Consider the following 12,488-nt stretch of genomic DNA (forward strand, 5'->3'; position numbering starts at 1 on the left):
ATCCTAACAATGACAAGATGTCTAGCCACTTCAGTGCTCAGTTCTTCAGGAGCTCAGTGTGCCATAAAGACAGGCTAAACATACTGACATTTTCTAATGACATATCTAGGTTTTAGAGATCAAGTGGGTCACCGGTTGGTTGTTTCTTTCCAACGAAAGGAATGTTTTTTTTCCAGAGAATCAGTGTTGTGTCAAGACTGTGTTTTGATTTCATGAAAAACACAGGAATAATAATTGAGAAAAAAAAACACTTTAGAAACCATAACAACTAAATGTGACTGCCAGTACTGGTGACATACTACTGACGAGGTCTGTCGACGCGCTACTGACGAGGTCTGTCGACGCGCTACTGACGAGGTCTGCCGACGCGCTACTGACGAGGTCTGCCGACGCGCTACTGAAGAGGTCTGCGACGCGCTACTGAAGAGGTCTGTCAACACTACTGACGAGGTCTGTCAACACTACTGACGAGGTCTGTCGACACTGGCCGGGGTTAGATAGAGAAAACAACAAAGTACTTTTGAGATTCACCCCGTGTGTTGATCATTCAGTCTAGTCAGAGGTCAGGGGTCAGGTGAACGAGCGTGAGCTGATCAGGTGTACCTGTACTGTTGCCGTTCACAACCCTTTGTGTTATGATGAAATGTACATAGAAAAAGACGACCAACGTAATAAAAGACACTTGACTAAACATGTAGCTTCACTTTCCATGTTTGACAATATCATTCATATTTTGGTTTATTTTGTGGTGTTTGTTTCATTAAGGAAATATGAATTCTTTAAAAACGCAAGAAAAAAATAAATAAATATTTCAACCAATTCCAAATATTTTTTATTTAAAAAACAACAAAGCTGAAAAAAAAAAAAAAGTAAGATATAAGCAGAATCCTGGATAATCAGAGCGTCTTGGAATATCTTCGTCTGACAGAATCTCTGTAGAACTGGAAGATCTTGTCCGATGCTTTCTGACTGACAGCTATACACTGTTGCAGCTGTAGGGAGAAAGACAGGGGGTACAGGGGAATATTCATTGGCTATTGATATTTGTCGTGCACTGTTGAGGGAGCTCGCAAAGTAAGCATTCCACCGCACTGTTTATACCTGCTGAAAAACTGTGTAGCCCACATTAAAAATAAAATAAATACTAGCTTACTATAGGACATTATAGTATTCTGTAGTAAACTGCAGAATACAATACTGCACACGGTAGTATCCCTCGATCGTGTAGTGCTTACTATCCAATTTTGTAGTATACTGTAGAATACTATACACTAGTATCGCTCGATGATGTATTTCTTACTATAGAATTTGTAGTATACTATACTCTATACTCCACGCCGTAGTATTCTTTGATAACGTAGTTCTTACTTTAGAATGTTCTAGTGTACTGAATAATTATAATACACTCTGTAGTATCCCTCCATCATGTGTAGTATACTGTAGAATATTAAATACAGTATTATACCCCCCCCCCCTCAAAAAAAACAGTATTGTCTGCAAAAACACTACAGTAATTAGTATATACTAGTTTTTACTACAGTATTTAGTTAGCATATACTCCACCCCTTTCCATATCCCTGTGTGTGCGCCAACCATGAGTGAGAAACTTACATTGCCAAATATAGACTATATATTGTGTTCCCTACAGGTTATAGAAAAGAGCAGAATCTCTGAACTTTCCGTTCAGGGTCCAGTCCTACCTACTGGTTATGGAAAATCTGCTCTTAGTATTTGCCCAGTAGGCTTCCTCAAGGAGAAAGCCCCCACTTCTATGTCAAAGATGATAAAACACAATAGTAAATAATACAAAACACTACAGTAATTATATACTATAGTATATACTACCGTATGTATACTATAGTAAACTTTACTACAGTAATTATATACTATAGTATATACTACCGTGTGTATACTATAGTAAACTTTACTACAGTAATTATATACTATAGTATATACTACCGTATGTATACTATAGTAAACTTTACTACAGTAATTACATACTATAGTATATACTACCGTATGTATACTATGGTAAACTTTACTACAGTAATTACATACTATAGTATATACTACCGTATGTATACTATAGTAAACTTTACTACAGTAATTACATACTATAATATATACTACCGTATGTATACTATAGTAAACTTTACTACAGTAATTATATACTATAGTATATACTACCGTATGTATACTATAGTAAACTTTACTACAGTAATTACATACTATAGTATATATTACCGTATGTATACTATAGTAAACTTTACTACAGTAATTATATACTATAGTATATACTACCTACCGTATGTATACTATAGTAAACTTTACTACAGTAATTACATACTATAGTATATATTACCGTATGTATACTATAGTAAACTTTACTACAGTAATTATATACTATAGTATATACTACCTACCGTATGTATACTATAGTAAACTTTACTACAGTAATTACATACTATAGTATATACTACCGTATGTATACTATAGTAAACTTTACTACAGTAATTACATACTATAGTAGAATGAATGTATTATTAATTAAGCTTATGGAGCTTATAGAATATAGTTGTTCTATTTCACACATGTATAAGTATTACAACACGTGTGTGAATTGGAAATGCATTTTATTTAACATTTTTTAATATCCCCCTTCTCCCTGAGACACCCTCAGAGAGTGGGGTCACAGCCAGGGTCAACCATTATCGACTGGCTCCTAACGGCTTCCTGACGGCTTCCTGCCGTTAGCAGTTTGTTTAGAGCCGTTAACGACACTGCTGGTGCTTCGGCGATCAATAATAAAATTAGACCATTCTTCCAAACACCACTGAAAAGAAATGTGTGATTTAAGAGGTGGATATTTACTGACCTCGTGAACTGTAAAAGACCCTCTGGTGGATGACATCATCACTCTGCGCTCGGTACTGTCAATAGCGAAGGTCATCAAAGCTCGACTTTCCTGAGAGAGGAAACACAAACCAGTAGATCCAGGCTCAATTAGGGACGACTTACCCAATGTGCTGCAGTTCCTAGTGACACATAGAAAAGCTATTTACTAAAATGTGGAATAAAAGGAAATGAATGTAATGTCAAAAGCAAAAAACGAATTTACATTTTAAAAACGGAGTCATCCTGTGGTAATGATGGTAGTTGTAGTAATGATGGTAGTAATGATGGTGGTAGTAATGATGGTGGTAATGATGGTGGTAATGATGGTAGTAGTAGTAATGATGGTAGTAATGATGGTGGTAGTAATGATGGTAGTAATGATGATGGTAGTAATGATGATGGTAATGATGATGGTAGTAATAATGATGGTAGTAATGATGATGGTAGTAATGATGACGGTAGTAATGATGACGGTAGTAATGATGGTAGTAGTAGTAATGATGGTAGTTGTAGTAATGATGGTAGTAATGATGGTAGTAATGATGGTGGTAGTAATGATGGTGGTAATGATGGTGGTAGTAATGATGATGGTAGTAATGATGGTAGTAGTAATGATGGTGGTAGTAATGATGGTAGTAATGATGATGGTAGTAATGATGATAGTAATGATGATGGTAGTAATGATGGTAGTAATAATGATGGTAGTAATGATGATGGTAGTAATGATGGTAGTAGTAGTAATGATGGTGGTAGTAATGATGGTAGTAATGATGACGGTAGTAATGATGATGGTAGTAATGATGGTAGTAGTAGTAATGATGGTAGTAATGATGATGGTAGTAATGGTGGTAGTACTGATGGTAGTAGTGATGGTAGTAGTAATGGTAGTAGTAATGGTGGTAGTAGTAATGATAGTAGTAATGATGGTAGTAATGATGATAGTAATGATGACGGTAGTAATGATGGTAGTAATGATGATGGTAGTACTGATGGTAGTAGTGATGGTAGTAGTAATGGTGGTAGTAATGGTGGTAGTAGTAATGATAGTAGTAATGATGGTAGTAGTAATGATGGTGGTAGTAGTAGTAATGATGGTAGTAGTAGCAATGATGGTAGTAGTAGTAATGATGGTAGTAGTAGTAATGATGGTAGTAATGGTGGTAGTAGTAATGATGGTAGTAGTAGTAATGATGGTGGCAATGATGATGGTAGTAATGATGGTGGTAGTAATGATGGTAGTAATGATGGTGGTAGTAATGGTAGTAGTACTGATGGTAGTAATGATGGTAGTAATGATGGTAGTAGTAATGGTGGTAGTAGTAGTAATGGTGGTAGTAGTAATGATGGTAGTAATGAACAATCATCTACCTTCTCCTGTGCTGCGTTGGGGTCGGTAATGACCTGGCCATCTGTATCGATGGCACAGGTGACCCCAGCGAACAGGCAGCTCATAGGCAGGCCCGCGTCCATCAGGGCCATACAGGCTGAGTTCAGAAAACAGGACAACAGCTGTGGGAGGGGGGGGAGGATAAGGAACAACACTACTGACACACATAATTATAATAATAATTATAATAAGACGGCATCTACTGTCCCGTCCTCTGCACCTTCTCCACAGACCTGAAGTCTACGGTCTCTGAATGAATTCTGTTCGCAGCCAAACTCCCTCAAAGTAGGACACCAAGATCCACACACATCCATCGTGCAAAGAGAAAACTAGAAGACTGTCGCGGGAACTTTTGACGTAGCTTATTTGTGTTTTAATTTTGGGTCTCTGAATGAGCGTGACTTCAGGGAGTGTAAGGTGCCCCAGGATGTTGTGTGTGTGTGTTGAGGGGGACTGAGGAGGGGCACGGAAGCCCACTTCACAGGCGGAATAAACACCTGACTGCAGTCTTAGTGCAACATGAGGAAAAGCTCAGTCCTTAGAGAAAAGGCAAATGGCACTGGTAGGCTAACACACACACACACACACACACACACACACACACACACACACACACACACACACACACACACACACACGTTATTTCACTAAAGGATACTGAACCGTCATCATGGACCACTTGTAGAACGAGAGTGAGGGAGGAGCGTGGATGAAGGGTGGAGAGAAGAGACGCCTCGCATGTTTCCCTCACAGACTGTTCTCTGGCTCGCTCTCTGACACCTGAGGAAGAATGAAAATGAAGTTAGACACTGCCATCTTGTGGTGTTCTGTGGAAGTGTATGGTGCATGTCCTTTTAGGTGTAATGTAATAAGGCACTTCGTCTCGGGCCTAACAGCACCCGTTCCATTTTACCCTCCAAACACCAGCTTCTCTCTTAAATATATGATTCCTCACTCAAAAGGGAGTGGGATGCTAGTAGTAAGGGGAGGGTTTATTTTATTGCGTGCATCGGTCAGTAAAGGAAAAGGAAGGAAGAGGTGGGGAGTATGAGATGTAGGAAGAGGAAGTTGTATGGAGTACACTACAGTTTGGCTACAGGTTTGAATGCCACGTCATGACACAGGTCTGTGTGATGAGTGTTTTAGTGGAGGAAACGGTAGACCACGTGTTGATATTTTGTGAACTGTATGACATAGACGAGGAGAGATTGTGTGAAAGGGTTAGAGAGGCTGGACGGTGTTGGGGTGTAGTGGGGGGAGGAAAGGGAAGTGGTGTCTAGGGATCTATTTCACTTTCTTAGAGGAACGGGACTAATGAAGATCATTTAATGTAGGTAGGCTGTGACTGGCCTCACACTCCTGTACAGTAGGTGGCGGTGTATGCCCCTTAAACGTTGCTATCTGCCAACCTAATCCCAAATAAGAAAATTCCTTACTCACCTGGTAGTCCCACTTTGGGCTGCATCACCACCTCCAGGGTAGCTCTGTCATAGATCTCCTTACTGACCTTCACCTCCGCCGGGCCATACACTCCAGCTAATACACTGGTGTCTCCTGCAGAAAGACAGACCCAATGACACACACAATAACATAATCCATATCTGAGACAAAGCGATGTAACGCAGCACAGCTCGGATGAGTATAGTTGGGTCACATCTGTCTTGTTGGTCAATGAGGGGGTGAGGGGGGGGGGGGGCAGCGTGAGAGCAGCTACGGTAATAGTTTGATACATTTCCTTTCAACGGTATCTTGTTCTGATATACTGCTAACATACCTTGGACGAAGGACGACGATCCATCAGGTCGTGATAGTAAATTCTGTTCGCAGCCAAACTCCCTCAAAGTAGGACTCGAAGATGCACACACATCCATCGTGCTTGTAAAAAGAAAACTAGAAGAATGTCGCGGGGATTTGACGTAGCTTATTTGTGTTGTCATTTGGACGCTCAATGATGACGGCATTTACCCCCAGTCCCCTCGTTTGTCTGTATCGCAGATCTCAAAGAAATTGTTAGGTGTAAGCAATAAGACCTAAACCCAGATAGCGGTTTCATGGAGCTGCTGAGACCAACACAATTGTTTTAGATCTACTAGACTTCAGGGGATTGATTTAGTCGCTGTTAGCTACTGTAATTTGCAACTAGCAGAGGTAGCTAGCTAAACAGTGAAGAAGATGGCGACGCTAAACAGTATTAAGAACATGTATGGGATCTGTTCTCATGCAATCCGCCAAACGACTGGATTGAGAGCAGCAAAACTCATTCAGCAGAGGGCGTTCAGAGTCAATGTGAGTTAATAACATATTTTTTATAGCTAACCCATTAGTTGATGTGAGGAATTGTTGCTTGACATTGCACAAGTTAGCTAACATTATGGCTAGTTGTGGCTAGCAAGCTAAACGTCATTTAGCGCACATGAATTAGTTGAATATATTCAGTGCACATCCATCCAAATGATTTAAATGTTAAATAACATTCTTGTTTTGCATGTTTTCATTACTCTACATAACTAGCAGGTAAGCTAGCCAACTTGGTAACACGTTTGTTTAGCACCCACTGGAACAAATAGTTAGCTAATATGCTAATGTATCATTAACTTGCTAGTCTGGAAACCCTATTGTGTGTTGCTTTCATTTTGAATGAGTTACTTTGATATTAGTTGATCACTGCTAAATAGTGACGCTTCATTTTCCTGCATCCTGATTGGTCGATTGTGGGGAGTGGAGAACTGCAGACGTCATTTGTGATCGACGCAAAGTCGAACTTCTGCGTAACTATCAATACTTTCTGAGTGATGGTGATGATGATCATACAATGTTTCACAAGCGAAAGTGAGAGCCTTCTATTTGACCCGTCTAATCTTGCTAGCTATGGTCTGATTTCAAACCTTCACAAGCATACACATCACCTCTAGGACCAGCTGGAAGGTCAGACAATTAAAAACAAAAAAGCTACAGGGTAGACTGTTGTGTGTAGCTGCGGTTTGTGATTACTGCAGTAAACAGTGCCTACTAACTGCGTCACTAAACCATTCCTAAGGGACCCGTCAGACTGCAGGCTTGGTGTGTGTGTGTGTGTGTGTGTGTGTGTGTCACTGTAAGTCGTTCGAACATCTGCAAAATGGCTCAAATGTAGTAAACCCTCTCTCTGAAAATCAAAAAGCTTTATTGGCATCAATGCTTGTCAAGGCTCCCTAGTGGCTCACCGGTTCAATTCCAGGCTGTATCACAACTGGCCTTGATTGAGAGTTCCATAGGGCGGTGCAAAACATTTGGCCCAGCGTTGTCCGGGGTTTGGCCGGGATAGGCCGTCATTGTAAATAGGAATTTGTTCTTAACTAGCTAAATAAAGTTTTAAATATATATATATATATATATTGCCAAAGCAACAATGTATACAATATAGATTGTAATAAAATAATGGAGAATAATATAAAATGGTAGTAAAAAATAAATAAAATAAATAAATAACAATAATAAAATGGTAACAGTCAATAGAAATATAATATAATACACAGTCAATATAAATATAATATAATACACAGTCACTAGAAATATAATATAATACATACAGTCAAGAGATTAAATATAATATAATACACAGTCACTAGAAATATAATATAATACACAGTCACTAGAAATATAATATAATACACAGTCACTAGAAATATAATATAATACACAGTCACTAGAAATATAATATAATACACAGTCACTAGAAATATAATACACAGTCACTAGAAATATAATATAATACACAGTCACTAGAAATATAATATAATACACAGTAACTAGAAATATAATACAATACACAGTCAATATAAATATAATATAATACACAGTCAATATAAATATAATATAATACACAGTCAATAGAAATATAATACACAGTCACTAGAAATATAATATAATACACAGTCACTAGAAATATAATATAATACACAGTCACTAGAAATATAATACAATACACAGTCAATAGAAATATAATACACAGTCAATATAAATATAATACACAGTCACTAGAAATATAATATAATACACAGTCAATATAAATATAATATAATACACAGTCAATATAAATATAATATAATACACAGTCACTAGAAATATAATATAATACACAGTCACTAGAAATATAATACAATACACAGTCACTAGAAATATAATATAATACACAGTCAATATAAATATAATATAATACACAGTCAATAGAAATATAATACACAGTCACTAGAAATATAATATAATACACAGTCAATATAAATATAATATAATACACAGTCAATATAAATATAATATAATACACAGTCACTAGAAATATAATATAATACACAGTCACTAGAAATATAATATAATACACAGTCACTAGAAATATAATACACAGTCACTAGAAATATAATATAATACACAGTCACTAGAAATATAATATAATACACAGTAACTAGAAATATAATACAATACACAGTCAATATAAATATAATATAATACACAGTCAATATAAATATAATATAATACACAGTCAATAGAAATATAATATAATACACAGTCACTAGAAATATAATATAATACACAGTCACTAGAAATATAATATAATACACAGTCACTAGAAATATAATACAATACACAGTCAATAGAAATATAATACACAGTCAATATAAATATAATACACAGTCACTAGAAATATAATATAATACACAGTCAATATAAATATAATATAATACACAGTCAATATAAATATAATATAATACACAGTCACTAGAAATATAATATAATACACAGTCACTAGAAATATAATACAATACACAGTCACTAGAAATATAATATAATACACAGTCAATATAAATATAATATAATACACAGTCAATAGAAATATAATACACAGTCACTAGAAATATAATATAATACACAGTCAATATAAATATAATATAATACACAGTCAATATAAATATAATATAATACACAGTCACTAGAAATATAATACAATACACAGTCACTAGAAATATAATACATACAGTCAAGAGATTAAATATAATATAATACACAGTCACTAGAAATATAATATAATACACAGTCACTAGAAATATAATATAATACACAGTCACTAGAAATATAATATAATACACAGTCACTAGAAATATAATACAATACACAGTCAATATAAATATAATATAATACACAGTCAATATAAATATAATATAATACACAGTCACTAGAAATATAATACAATACACAGTCAATATAAATATAATATAATACACAGTCACTAGAAATATAATATAATACACAGTCACTAGAAATATAATATAATACACAGTCAATAGAAATATAATACACAGTCACTAGAAATATAATATAATACACAGTCACTAGAAATATAATATAATACACAGTCAATATAAATATAATATAATACACAGTCAATAGAAATATAATACACAGTCACTAGAAATATAATATAATACACAGTCAATATAAATATAATATAATACACAGTCAATATACATATAATATAATACACAGTCACTAGAAATATAATATAATACACAGTCAATATAAATATAATATAATACACAGTCAATAGAAATATAATATAATACACAGTCACTAGAAATATAATACACAGTCACTAGAAATATAATATAATACACAGTCAATATAAATATAATATAATACACAGTCAATAGATTAAATATAATATGATACATACAGTCAATAGATGATATATAATATAATACAGTCAATAGATGATATAGATAGATATAATACATACAACAGGCTTAACATAGAAAATGGAACTATATGTAACTAACTGTCGTCCTGACCATTACATCAGTACTACAAATACCATCATCATTACTACTACCATCATCACTACTACTACCATCATCACTACTACTACCATCACTACTACTACCATCATCACTACTACTACCATCACTACTACTAACCATCATCACTACTACTAACCATCATCACTACTACTAACCATCATCACTACTACTAACCATCATCACTACTACTAACCATCATCACTACTACTAACCATCATCACTACTACTAACCATCATCACTACTACTAACCATCATCACTACTACTAACCATCATCACTACTACTAACCATCATCACTACTACTAACCATCATCACTACTACTACCATCATCACTACTACTACCATCATTACTACCATCATTACTACTACCATCATCACTACTACTAACCATCATCACTACTACTAACCATCATCACTACTACTAACCATCATCACTACTACTAACCATCATCACTACTACTACCATCATCACTACTACTACCATCATTACTACCATCATTACTACTACCATCATCACTACTACTACCATCATCACTACTACTACCATCATTACTACCATCATTACTACTACCATCATCACTACTACTACTACTACTACCATCATTACTACTACTACCATCATTACTACCATCATTACTACTACTACTACTACCATCATTACTACCATCAGTACTACTACCATCATCATTACTACCATCATCATTACTACCATCAGTACTACTACCATCATCAGTACTACTACCATCAGTACTACCATCATTACTACTACCATCATTACTACCATCATCATTACTACCATCATTACTACTACCATCAGTACTACTACCATCATTACTACCATCATTACTACCATCAGTACTACTACCATCATTACTACCATCATTACTACCATCAGTACTACTACCATCAGTACTACTACCAGCATCATTACTACCATCACTACTACCATCAGTACTACTACCATCATTACTACTACCATCATGACTACTATCATCATTACTACCATCATCATTACTACTACTACCATCATTAGTACCATCATCATTACTACCACCAACATCATTATTACTACTACTACCACCACCATTACGACTACTACCATCATCATTACTACCACCATCATTACTACCATCATTACTATCATCATTACTACCATCATCAGTACTACTACTACCATCATTAGTACCATCATCATTCCTACCACCAACATCATTATTACTACTACTACCATCATCATTCCTACCACCACCAGTACTACTACTACCACCACCAGTACCACTACTACCATCATCACTGCCACCATCATCATTACTACTACTACCATCATCATTACTGCCACCATCATCATTACTACCACCATCATCATCACTACTACCACCATCATCACTACTACCACCATCATCATTACTACTACCATCATCATCATTACTACTACCACCATCATCATTACTACCATCATCAGTACTACTACTACCACCACCATTACTACTACTACCATCATCATTACTGCCACCATCATCATTACTACCACCACCATTACTACTACTACCATCATCATTACTACCACCATCATCATTACTACTACCATCATCATCATTACTACTACCACCATCATCATCATTACTACCATCATCAGTACTACTACTACCACCACCATTACTACTACTACCATCATCATTACTGCCACCATCATCATTACTACCACCATCATCACTACTACCACCATCATCATTACTGCCACCATCATCATTACTACCACCATCATCACTACTACCACCATCATCACTACTACCACCATCATCATTACTACTACCATCATCATCATCACTACTACTACCATCATCGTTACTACTACCATCATCATCGTTACTACCATCATCATCGTTACTACTACCATCATCATTACTACTACCATCATCGTTACTACTACCATCATCATCGTTACTACTACCATCATCATTACTACTACCATCATCGTTACTACTACCATCACCAACATGAATTTGTTATAATTACCACTACTATTTGGAATAATAATAATAGTAATAACAATACTAGTAATAATAGGTAAGTTTCTGTTTACTATGCAGATGTTATTATCCAGTGTCCCTCAGGCGATGGCAGGAAGATACATATTTGGCTGAAAGAGGAGCCATTGCTCCTTCGCCCATGAGTATGTTTAGTTTTCCCTCTCGGTTTAATAAGTAGGAATTTTGAAAAAGTGTAGTAATTTCTTTGAATAATGAATCTCTTTGTGAGGAATATTTTATCACAGTAAAGGAGAAAGTGCATCTCTGTCTCTACCTCCCCTGTCATGCAGTGACCACATACACGCTCCTCTTTGGGTAGCCATGTCTTTTTATGTCTGCCGGTTTCT

General features: G+C 35.6%; 1 protein-coding gene across 1 annotated transcript; it reads right to left on the bottom strand.

The window, feature by feature from the left end:
• Positions 1–814: 814 nt before the first annotated feature.
• Positions 815–6,181, bottom strand: LOC139400753 (exosome complex component RRP46-like). The gene is made up of 6 exons (XM_071145403.1): positions 6,057–6,181; positions 5,723–5,836; positions 4,941–5,062; positions 4,264–4,404; positions 2,876–2,965; positions 815–992 (listed from the first exon to the last, which is right to left on the bottom strand). The coding sequence occupies exons 1-6, from the start codon at positions 6,151–6,153 to the stop codon at positions 897–899; spliced, it is 660 nt and encodes a 219-aa protein (XP_071001504.1). The 5' UTR covers positions 6,154–6,181; the 3' UTR covers positions 815–896.
• Between the last annotated feature and the right edge of the window lie 6,307 nt (positions 6,182–12,488).

The sequence above is a fragment of the Oncorhynchus clarkii genome, unplaced genomic scaffold (genome assembly GCF_045791955.1).
Source record: "Oncorhynchus clarkii lewisi isolate Uvic-CL-2024 unplaced genomic scaffold, UVic_Ocla_1.0 unplaced_contig_6102_pilon_pilon, whole genome shotgun sequence".
NCBI classification, from domain to species: domain Eukaryota; kingdom Metazoa; phylum Chordata; class Actinopteri; order Salmoniformes; family Salmonidae; genus Oncorhynchus; species Oncorhynchus clarkii.